The sequence below is a fragment of the Tenrec ecaudatus genome, chromosome 1, assembly GCF_050624435.1.
Source record: "Tenrec ecaudatus isolate mTenEca1 chromosome 1, mTenEca1.hap1, whole genome shotgun sequence".
Classification (NCBI taxonomy): Eukaryota; Metazoa; Chordata; class Mammalia; order Afrosoricida; family Tenrecidae; genus Tenrec; species Tenrec ecaudatus.
Window position 1 is genome coordinate 264,971,669 of NC_134530.1, and position 12,631 is coordinate 264,984,299.

At 38.2% G+C, this 12,631-nt stretch overlaps 1 protein-coding gene and 1 non-coding gene across 2 annotated transcripts in view; both read right to left on the reverse strand.

Moving 5' to 3' along the window:
• Positions 1-12,631, reverse strand: part of PCNX2 (pecanex 2) — a 357,992-nt gene that overhangs the window by 80,557 nt on the left and 264,804 nt on the right. Inside the window, exon 22 of the mRNA XM_075532150.1 lies at positions 4,916-5,045. Within this exon, the coding sequence (XP_075388265.1) occupies positions 4,916-5,045 (130 nt within the window). The remainder of the gene's footprint in view (positions 1-4,915; positions 5,046-12,631) is intronic.
• LOC142437802 (small nucleolar RNA SNORA61) lies at positions 11,822-11,937 on the reverse strand. The gene has a single exon (XR_012782320.1). It is a non-coding gene; the product is annotated as a small nucleolar RNA SNORA61 (small nucleolar RNA).

Sequence of the window (12,631 nt, forward strand, 5' to 3'; positions counted from 1 at the left end):
TGGAGAACTTGCTCAGCTGCCCATCATACCTATTCCATTGTGGCATGGGGTATGGTGGGACTTGTGGTTGGAAGAACATGAAGGAACTGAGAGCAAGAATCCCTGGGGTAGCTGAGTTCCAGGGGGCGACAAGACTATTCCGTCTGTTGATATGCACACGCTCCACCTTATACCGGGTGAAGACATGAATTACTCTCCTGAAAATGTGTTCCAATGTGCTGTAAAGTTGATTATCCCATCTAGAAGGGTGGTCGATTTCTGATTCATGGCAAAGAGTGAACATGTACGTGCATCTTTCTCAATGCAGGAACAATGGAGGTGTTCTTTCTTTAGCCCGTATTCAAAAAGTTCAGACAGGAAATGAAAAGCCGGAGTACAGAAAGGAACATTATCTCATTATTAAGCACTCAGATTTCCTACTACTTTTCCCTGGTGTGGCTTAAATTTACATTATAGGGGAATGGGAAGGGGCAAATCAAAACAGAACACAATGGCATAGAGTTTCTTCCAATTTATAGTGACCCTAAAGAAAGAAGAGAAGTGCTCATTAAGGTTTCCGGGAACATAAATTTCCCCCTCCAAATGGCTAGAGGACTTGAACCTCAGCATTGTGGCTAGAAGACCAATGCTTAACCCACTGTGTCATCAGGGTTCTTTCAGGAGGGATGGATAGATTTCCTTAACAGTTCAAGTTATATGTAAAATATAGAAAAATTCTTAAGCCTTGTACTGTCCACAAGAATTTTTTCTCATATTGATGTAGCTTTCTCTTCTGCTTCACGAGTAGCTGTCATATTTTTACTTGCTATTCACACCCATCCAACAGTAACCACTGTATAGGACCAATGAGAATTGCCCCAAAGGGTTTTCTACACTGTTCATCTCATCTTTACAGGAGCAGACAGGCACGTCTGCCTCCTGTGAACTGCGGACGGGTTTGAACAGCCAAGTCCCATAACACCACAGGGCTTCCTATCTAGGGTCTTAAGTGGCCCTGAAGTGTAGGCATTGGCCTGCTAGCCACAAGGTCAAACTCATCAACCAAAATTCAGCGAAAGATGAGGCTGCCCATGACCATAAGACCTGTTCCTACCCATAACAACTCTATATACTACAGAACAAGTTGGTGCCCAGTTCTGAGCCACCCTCACTATTGTTCTTAAGCTTGACCCCATTGTTGCAGCCACTGAGTCAATCAATCTTCCTGAGGAACTTCTTCACACACACACACACCCCGCCCCACTGACACCCTACTTTCCTGAGTGTGATGTCCTCTTCTAGGGCTTGATCTCTCCTGATAGACATTTGAAACAAAGTTTTGCCATCCTTGCCTCTAAGAAGTATTCTAGCTCTGCTTCTTCCAAGACATGTTTGTTTGTTCTTTTGATAGTTCAAGGTACTTTCAATATTCTTTGCCAGCACAATAATTCAAATGCATCCATTTTTCTCTGGTCTTCCTTATTCAATGTCCAACTTTTACATGAATATGAGGTAATAGAAATACCATGGTTTGGGTCAGGTACATTTTAGGCCTCAAAGTAACATCCTTGTTTTCAGTACTTTATAGAAAGGTCTTGTGCAGCAGATTTACCCAATGTAATGTGTCTTTTGATCTCTTGACTACTGCTTCCATGAGCATTGATTATGAGCCAAGCAAGACTAAATCTTTGACAATTTCAACCTCTTCTCCATGGAACGTGATGTTATCTATTGGTCCAGTTGTGAGGATTTGGATCTTCTTCACATTGAGTTGTGATCCACCGAAGACTGCAATCCTTAATCTCCATCAACAAGTGCTTCAAGTCCTCTTCATTTTCAGCATGCAAGGTTCTGTCATTTGCATATTGGAAGTTGTTTATAAGCCTTCACCCAATCCTGATGCCACATTCTTCATATAATACAGATTCTCTCATAAGAGATTGAATAAGTATGGTGACAGGATATAACTTTGATGTACAACTTTCCTAATTTTAGATCATAGACTTGTTCTATTTGCACAACTGTCTCTTGAACCATATTACAGCTTCTGTGTGAGTAGAATTAGGTGTTCTGGAATTTCCATTTCTCAAGTCTGTCCATAGTTTCTTTTGATCGACACAGTTGAATGCCTGAACATAATCAATGAGACACAAGTAATCATCTTGCAGGTATTCTCTGCATTCAACAAAAATCCATTCGACATTAGCACTTATACCCCTTGTTCTACATACTTTTCTAAATTTGGCCTGGACCTCTGGCAGTCCCCTGTCAAGGTACTGCTGCAGGGCAACTTTCGTTGAATGATCTTCAGCAAAATTTTACTTGCATGTGATATTAATGATATTGTTTTACAATTGGGGAGTTCTGTTGGGTCATCTTTCTTTGGAATGGGCACAACCATGGATTTCTTCCTGTCAGTTGGTCAAAGAGCTGTGTTGAAAATTTCTTGGCATAGCTGATCCCTGCCTCATGGCAATGGGGAAGCCAGAGGAAGTCAGATATGGCTCCCAATGCCATTTATTGTATACATGAAAAAAATACCAATATCTACCAAGTAGAAAGTAATCTTATTTGTGTACACAGCTAACAAAGATAATTTGATGAAGTGTTCATCATAATTTAGAAGATGATGGTCTTGCATGGACTCTATGAAAATTAAATGGGTTGCTGTTCCTGCCTTTCCCCAGAGGTAACAAACTCGGAAAGTAGCCGAAGCTACTGAGGGAGAAAACATGCTCATACTGGAAAAAGCAATTTACTAAGCAGCACCCTGATGACCTGAAAGCTAATTCAATTACAAAACAGAGCAAATTAATTCCTTCTCAATGCCAGAATGGAACCCATAGTTCCTTGATAGAGTGATAAAATAATTAACATTTAAAAATTAGTCAAGAGCCAGGTCTGATATTTAAGAAGCTGATAACTTTGTCTCAATGATCTATAAATCCAGCTTACTCAATCATTTATCTCATTCTACTCTGGGAAACAGGAGGTTGAATCCCTGAAAAGAAATATCCACCCTTCAAGAGAAGAGGTGTGTACTTAATGCCAAGATGGGTTAAAGGCCTTCCTAGCTGTAGCTAATCAGGTTCCATGAGGGTAAATTATAAATCTTTATATCTTCGTAGAAGGGAGAAAGTGAAAGTTGCTACCAGAGACATTTTTAAAAACAAAAGCATAAGGGTTGATTATCCTAAAATAGAATAACCAACTACTCAGTAAAATCTACATCTCAAATTGTTCAATTTTTTAAGAGAATAGGTTTAGCGTAATGAAGATACTTACATCTCGCCCACTGTATCTGCGATCTGAGATAGATGATCATTCTTACAGAAATAGTAAGAGCCAAGTGTGATGTGCTTGTGTGTAAACCCAAAGCATGCATATACATCAGGTTACTGAAAGTTATGACTCCCAGGTGCCTTAATTCAGCTGTAGAGCTACAAGGAGTAAGTAGCATTACTGAATGCACTTGACAAGGCACTGATATCAATAATGAATGCTGCAGGTATACACAAGACCAAGTTATGCTAAAATCAGGAACCTGAACTTTAAGTTTTAACATTTTAATGCAACACCCTCAACCACAAATTTACATTAAATTAATGATTTTCATCTAACAAGCAAGTCTTTAAATTCTAGGTAGGAAAACATGGACACATGTCAGAAATACAAATCGCCCCAATCTTTCATCACACTGTTTTAAATGATTTAGTTTAGTTAAACTGAAGTTTGTGTATTATAGAAAACGACGGTGGATAATGACAAAGTGTAGTGTGTTGCGCTTTTTTCCCCTTCATTTTACCAAACAAGTTTTTAAAACACTTTTAAAATACCACTGTAGGTCTAAGAGTAGAGATATGGAACCTGGTACCTCCTGAGGCCAATCTTGATGTGCTTTAAAATATAAAAATGAGTCAGAGAACATTTTAAAATTCTAGAATATAATATCACTTACCAATGATCCCATGTTTCCACCACCCTGTGTGAAAATGTCAAATCCTGGAGATTCCGTATGAATTACTCTATGAACCTTTTATACATTTTATATGTAAGAAAGCTCTGAAAAGTCATTCGAACTACCTAATAGCACCCACAGTAGAATATCAGACTCTACAGTTGTGGCTCTCACACAGGGGCATAAGAATCAACAGGAAAATTTATGAGGATATAGATTCATAGAACTACACAAAGAAATTTTGATTCATAAATTATGTCCTGGGCTCAGTATTCCACTTATTTAATAAGCTCCTCTAGGGATTTTGAAGAAAGTAGTCTGTGAACATTTAGAAAGTATAAACTCACTGAGAATGAAAAAAATTTTAAGGGCATGAGTCTGAAATATTTTTATTAGTCTTATATTCTCTCATTATATAGGTATATATACATGTATAAATATGTAATCTATACATAACTATATATCAAACTAAGAAAAATTCATAGTTTATGTTTTTGAACTTCAAAAATAGTTAGACAATTTTGTTTATAATGAATTCTCAGTTTTGAATATGACTCAAGTATATGCTAAGTACGTTACATCATAATATATAATCTCTAATGTTATATTGAATACATCTACCCTATCTTCAATTTTTAAGAGCTGCAAATTGATTTGCATTATTTTGTACAAGTCAACAGAGTGCTTTGGTCAAGAGCTTTCCATTTAATAGACAGGATATCTTAGAGCATAGCTAGGCATAGGAAATGGAAAGATAATAAACAAATAAATAAATAAATAAATAGAAGTAAGTCTTGCATATGCACTAAGAAGCAGGAAGAGTTCAAATTAAGAAACATCTTTTAAGTATAAGTGGCCGGAAGGGAATTCAAAGTGTTTCTCCACCCCCATTAAAATATCGTCTTAAAAACTTTAAAACCTTTTATTACCAAGGTTCACTCAAAAGTTTGTATACATAAAATTCAAATCTCAGCTCACAAATGGAAGCAGAAAGGATATGAGGAATTGCGAAGAGCTGGGCAAACACATGAAATGAAGAACCCCAGGCCATCTGCCAAGGAGCCACGTATGTCATGACGAACTGTAACTTGTGAAGCAGGTCCCCAAGCTGAAAGCAAAAGAACAAGGAAAGTCATCAGAAATGACAGCCGATGTGGTGCCCGCGCCAAGGTCGTTTAACGTAAGGTGCTGCAGATGGGAGGTGCAGTGGCGTTAGTGCCTGTCCTCTCACTCACACCTTCCTTTGTCCTCGATGAAATGAAGACAGACTGTGATGTCTTAAAAATCACAAAACGCTGATCAGGAACTACTTTGAGTGCCTACCTGTTTATTTAATTAATTCAACCTGTGGGTATGGCGGCTCTCTTTGTCTTTCTGGGAGGGGCCACCACAGGTTAGTTTCCCTTCCGCTCGTTCATATCCAGTCATTTAGAGAATAATTCAGACAAAACCTATCATTGATGCTGAGATTTGTGTTTATTAATTGAATCATGTCTTGAGCTACTTTTGCTAGAAAAACTAAGTCCATACCAGTGAATTACAAGTTAAAATGTACTTTAGAAAGCTAAGGTAAGATATGGAAGCTGTCTCTTTAGACAAGCCATCACACACATACATGCAAAGAGATCTAGGGTGAGGTGGGAGGAGGGAATGGTCACACAGGGAACAACATGCTGTCACTTTCAGCTATATTGGGAAAGTATTCTGCCAGGCATGTTCAGAGGACCCACATACATGCTTCCTAATTAAAAGGAACTTCAAATGACAGCTAATGCTTATTCCCAGTTTAGCTAGTATGTGAGGCAATAAAATACCTTCAACAATCCAATGATATCAAAAGAAAAGAACATCTAAGCTATTTAATTAGATTTTGATAGCTATTACCTATAAAATCAGATCGCATTGTTAAGAGGTAATAAGAAATAGATAAGAAAGTAAGAAACAGTGTCATTAAGGAATGGTTCCAGGGACCCAGTTAATTTAGGTCTACAGTGAAAAGGCAATCTTGCACTGTTGGCATATCCGCATGAGGTGACTCTTAATTGTTTACTGTAAGTGTAATAAGGAAAAATGAGGTGAAATAGAATATTCTCCAAATCCTCGCCTCGCTTTTCTAGCCTCACCAAATTCTCACAGGATCGATGTTTGGGGAAAAAACTTAGAGTAGAACTAGACATAGAAGATAAATTATGTATAGAATTATATCATAGAAGATAAAAGTGTTTTTAAAGGCACAGTGAAAATGGAAATCTTAACAAATCACAGGCTTCTAGTTTATGTCTATATGTTGAAGGAATCCCAGTTGTAGAGCTGGCAATGAATTTTAAGTAATAACTGAAGAGTTAAAAGTTAAGTAAAGCAAAGGAAATGTGGCAGAGAGAGCGAGACAAAGATAGGGAAATTGATGGAAGAGGGAAAATAGGAAGTACAAAAAGAAAGTGAAATTTAGAAAGGGTAAAGATGGGACTTAGGGAGCCGCAAGGACATGAATGCTGCGGCAGTAAAACAACTGCTTTGATAATAAGTTTTACTTTCTTTGCTCTTTCCTCACTTGCATCAATCACAGAAGGTTGACTTCAATTGGCTTCCAAATTCTTCCCATGTGAAAGCTACTTTTGTTTAATCTTTGGGATGGTTTGAGTCTCCTGTATTTATTGTGGCTAGAACTAGTTTTAGGCTACAACAGAGACCCTAACTCTCAAATATAATTTACAAAACATTTTTAAATTGTAACGAGGAGATGACAAGACAAAGACACATCACCTGGAGGTGCGATCATTAGCACAAGGGAGACCACAATGGTATTCAAGGGCTTTCAGAGATTTGGAAGTTTATAAAAGAGAGGAGCAGCCCAGGAATCTTTCACAAATGCATGAATGATAAAATCAGTATTACGGGTGGGACTACAGAAGCAGGAGTGGACCCATGATAGGGAAACAAGGATTATGTCAGACAGAAAAACTTGTAAGTTTCGCTCAGGACTCTCCAACTGAGGCGATCAGGATGTGATTCATGACAATGAGACTCTAGCACCCCACTTTCCATTAAGGATACACCCAGGCTCTGTCTCCAAAGGTTATGACACTTGTTGATCAGCTGGAGGAGAGAAAGCAAGGCACCCCTGCCGCTTAGTGGTCAGAAAGAATTCAATGGAGGCTGGATTTAAGTGGAGACTGAGAAATGGATTTGGGGCTTCAACTCTAAATTATAACTTTCTGCCAACGCAGTGCTCAGTCACATAAACTTTAACACAAACCCCATAGCCTCCACAACCAGATGGGAGTAATTCACGCTGTTCCATCTGCTGGAATTGACACTTCTTGGGGGTCCCAGGAAAACACAGTAGTTGATTTCTGGTATTTTGCCAGTTGTCAGGGGACATGTACAACTGAGATACTGATAGCGATACCTTTTGACCCGGTTCTGCTAAAAGATATGAAAGATGTCCCGCAAAGACCAATACAATTTCTTTTCCTCCTTATCATTAACGCACTTCTTGAGGACATACTGATACATCAGAAGACATTCAAACACCAGACTTTCAGGTCACATAAAAGCCAAACCTTCTGCGATAGTCGTAGGGCTCTTTTCTAGTAACTTGCTCATTTATGACTAACAAATTCTATCACACAAATCCTCTTGTTGATTCATTATTTAGAATCCTTTGTCCGAATATTGAGAATTCCCATCGTCACTCATGCATAGGTGAAAATTGTAAGCATGATACAAAGGAGTCGTGGGTTGTAGGAAGTTATCAGTGCTGGGTGCTCAATGTATGCTGTTTCCTGGAAGGCTTTAAGGCACCTTGTGAAAAAGCTGATTAAAGTAGGTCAGGCATAGCAAATACAATCAGACAGGCAGTCCCAGGAAAAGCCTCGTTTGCAAGTTTAAAGCTCTAGGGTTAAACTTTACTTCATTATAATTTTTAAAATCTATTATAACTATTTCTTTTTGCTTAGCACCTCAAACCTCACTGCCATCCATTCTTAATCACCTGGTAGGACAGGGTAGACCTGCCTCTGTGGGTCTCCAAGACTACAGTTGGTTATGGGAGTAGAAAGCCCCATCTTTTTGACCCAGTTCTAACTGCAAGGTCAGCAGTTCTACTAGCCTCCTTGCAGAAGAAAGTCAAGAATTTCCACTCCTGTTGCAGTCTCAAACCTACAGGGGTGTTCTACTCTGACCTACAGGGTTGCTATGAATCCGAATGGATACAATGGCAGTGGGTTTGCTTAGCACAGTGGGTTTGCTTAGCTTGTATGCACTTACATAAAATTCACAATCAGACATCTAAGGAAATCAAACATGGGCATGCTCTAATTGCAGTCAAGGCCTCAGGCACCTTCATTCGTTTCAGTTGCCTTCCTTTTTCCTTCCACCTCCACCCCACCGCCCTCCCACTAATATTGTGAGCCCTGGCAGTGCAGTGATTACCTGTAGGACTGCTCACTGCAAGGTTAGCAGTTCGAAACCACCAGCTGCTTCTTTGGAGAAACAACTTTCACCTGAGAAACATGTACTCTCCTGAAGAATTACAGTCTCAGAAACCCACAAGGGCAATTCTAGCCTCCCCTATAGGTTCATGATGAGTCAGAATCGACTCTATGGCAGTGAGTTGGTTGGGTAATATTGTGAAGAATAAAATATGTGTTTTTAAGGTATTTAAATATGAAGTTCACAAAATCAACTGAAGTTCTTAATATTTGAACAAGGGAAATCTGCAAAAATTGCTGAATCTTTATATATAGTACAAAGATTAAAGGCTCCACTATGAAGTACACACACACACACACACACACACACACACACACACACAAAGTCCCAAGACAAATCCAATACCAGCAGAAGACAGTGCTTCAGATTCTGGGTTTGAGGAACTCTGGATTTGAATGCCAACTCCACCCTTGTTCATAATTTTCTAATCTAGAGGATTAATTATAATATTACCTCCTCCATGCGATGTACTTACTTAGAACAATGTGGTGTTCTACTAAGCACAATAGAGAAGATTGATAAACATCTGTTAAGACAAGTGGCTATCTTATTTTCAGAAGCACATAGCTTAGAGTTGGGTGTTTTTGAGTCCCACACTGAGCCCAATGAAATTTACCAAATCTAGTCCCTCTTAATTTCCAGAAGAGGAAGTTAGAGAGATTAATTAAGGTTAACTCGGGTTAACGTTAGATGGCTACTTGTGCACCATTCAAATCCTCCTCATTACTCACCGAAGTAGGTGGTAACACAGTCTTTGTGAATACAATTCACACAAAAAATTAATAAACAAAATAAACAAGCAGAAGATAAAAGGTAAAACAAATAGGTTGAGGAAAACTATTGGCCATTTAGAGGAACAGGAAGTGAAATGGGGGGTAGAAAATGCTCAAGAAGAACCGATTCAAGGACATGACAACATTGACTCAGGTCTATGGCACTAAGTTGAAAGAATAACAGATACTAGAAAATTACACTTTAGGATATTATATAGTATAAATATTCTCAAGGGCAGGCTTCAAATATGAGATACATTGTTATAAATTAAATAAACATACTTGGGCATACAATTGGTTATAAGTATAACTCTCAGAAAGGCAGAAATAGATTCTATCTTTAAAAAAATCATTTTATTGGGGGCTCATACAATTCTTATCACAATCCATATATCCATCCATTGTATCAAGAACATATGTACATTTGTTGCCATCATCATTCTCAAAACATTTGCCTTCTACTTGAGCCCTTAATATCTGCTGCTCATTTTCCCCCTCCCTCCCCTATCATTAAGATAGGTTCTATCTTAATGAATATTTTTTACTGGTGGCCCATGAAGCACTCTACATCAGGCTTTGCAAATACTGATGTGTTTCAGGAAGGAAGGTGAGGAAAAAAGGCTGTTGTTAATGGGCTACCCAGTCAGTTCCAAATCTTCGCAGTCCTAGGCAATACAGAGTGAAATACGCTCAGATCCTGGGTCATCCTCACAATCATTCCTGTGCTTGAGCCCAGTGTTGAGGGCTCCTCTTTTTTTGCAGCCCCTTGACTTTATGAGCACCACAATTCAAATGCATCAATTCTTCTTCAGTTTTCCTTTCTCAATGTCCAACTTTCACATACATTTGAGACCCACTGAAAATACCATGAGTGGGTCAAGTGCACTTAGTCCTCAAAGTCACGCCCTTGGTTTCCAACAATCTACAGAGGTCATGCCAGCAGATTTACTCAATGCAATGCATCCTTTGATCTCGACCTGCTGCTTCCATGAACACTGATTGTGACTCTAAGCAAGACAAAACCCTTGACTTCAGTCTCTTCTCCATTTATCATGATGTTACCCATAGAGCTAGTTGTGAAGATTTGGGGATTTTTTAACATTAAGTTTTCATCCAAACATGCAATTCTTGATCTTCATCAGCAAGTGCTTCACTCTCACAGGCAAGATGGTGTCATCTGCATACGACAGGTTGTTAGTAAGCCACTCTCCAATCCTGGTGCCACATTCCTCTTCATGTAATCCGTGTTCAGCATACAGATTGAAGAAGTATGGTGAGAGGATACAACTCTGAAGTATACCTTTCCTGATTGTTCTCTTTGCACAACTGCCTCTTGATCCACGTATAAGTCCCGCATGAAAGCAATTAAGTGATCTGGAATTCCCATTCTTCTCAGGGCTATCCTTAGATTGTTAGGATCCACAAAACTGATTCCCTGGACATTTTGATGAAAAGACTAGCGTCCTCTATGAAATTATATAAATACTCTAAAATTATGTAAGAAAAAAATAATTAATAGACAAGATCAAAAGAAGGAGAAAACAACAACAGCAAGTGCCAATTCTCACTGCCATTGAGTCAATGCTGACTTATGGTTAATCACTATGGGTTTCTGGGACTGTAACTGCTTACATGAGTGGAAAACGCAGATTTTCTCCCAAGGAGCTCTAGTGGTTTTGAACTGCCAACCATGGGAATTTCAGCCCAACTTGTAACCGCAACACCACCATGGCCCCTAAATACCAAATAGGGAGTTAAAAAAATACTATGAACTTACATTTTGACTACTCTATCAGGCCACCGATATGCATACAGGCCCAAGAAGAGTGAACTTGAGTCTTAATGCACTTGAAAACTTGTCAACACCATGAAAACTAGAGAAATTCCTCCTACCATTTCTAGGAAAAGCAAGCAGGTTTGCCTTCTTCCTGCTGTGCAATAGACAAAAATCACCCAAAATACATAAAAACCTCTAACCAACCTAAGGCAGGAGAGTAGAATTTAAACTATTCCAGTAGAACAGTAATGTAAATCTAGGAAATTCACATAAAGGATAGTGGGTGATAACAAAACTTTGTTGGAAAGGTAAATGCAAAAGAAGTGTACAGGGGTATTTCTACAATATATGGGACACATGCAAAAAACAAGGTCCCACTGAAGCTTAAACCATGACAAAATTAACCATAATACTAGGAAATCAGAATAAGTCAGTAAATGCAACACACAAGCTAGTTAGTACCCCAGGAATTTGAGATATTACAGAAATTGAAATGACCTAAATAAATTATATGGAACCAACAAAAATAGAATCAATAAAAAATGTAGCATATTAGAAAATGAACAAATGGATTTGGAAAAAATAAACATCAGCTATGAAAGTAGAAAATAACAAAAATCCCCAGAAGAGAGTTAAAAAGCAGATTCATTATAGAAGAACAGAAAATTAGAGAAATGTCAAAACACAGCACAGAGATGAAAAAATAAAACGAGACTAAAAACGCATACAAGATAAAGTCAGAAAGAATAATTTACATCTAATTGGAGTTACAGAAGGAAAGTTTCGAGTGAGAGGAGAGGAAATATTTGTTTGTTTATTATTGATTTATTATTTGTGTGTGTTTGTTTGAAACGAGCTTGATTATCACAAAATAAGTCAGTTTCAATGTTGCTTTTCTTCCTTTTAGAACCACTCAAACCAGTGTTAAAATCTGATGGGTAAGGATTCTGGAGGGTTTGGAAAGCTATGGCATTTTCTCTTCTTTTAAATTTAAATGTTGTAGTGTATTCATTTCTGTTATATTCCCTTTTATTTGTGGAATATAACACATACAAAGAAAAGCAGTGCACAGCCTGTTGGTATCCAAAAAGTTACAGTATCCCAGTAAACCCCTTGGTACGCAGTTTCTTTTTTTTTCCCCATTTCCTTTCCCACCTTCCTCTGTCCTCTTTCGTTATCAACTGGATCCTCCCCTCTCTCCCTTTCCCCTGCCCCTGGTCATAGTCTTCAAAGCCTTTTCTTTTGGTATGAAAACCATTTCCCCTTTATAATAATGGTCTCTTGAAATATTTATCTATGAGATTGACCAACTTTGCTGAACATACGCATAACACCCTCCAATTTTGTCCATATTATGATGTTTGACAGACATCTTATTGGGGTTTTTTTGTCTTGTTTTTTTTTAATTTTAATAAATCATTTTATTGGAGGCTCTTACAGCTCTTATAACAATCCATGCATTGATTGTATCAAGCACATTTTTACATATGTTGCCATCATCATTTTTAAGGATGCATAATATTCCACTGTGTGTATGTACCAGAGTTTGTTTATCCATTCCTCTCCAGCAAGGTTTTTCATGGTTTCCACCTTTTTGCCTGTTCCTGTTTTGTTCGTTGTTTCTTTAGGGTTTATGTCAGGTAAAGAGAT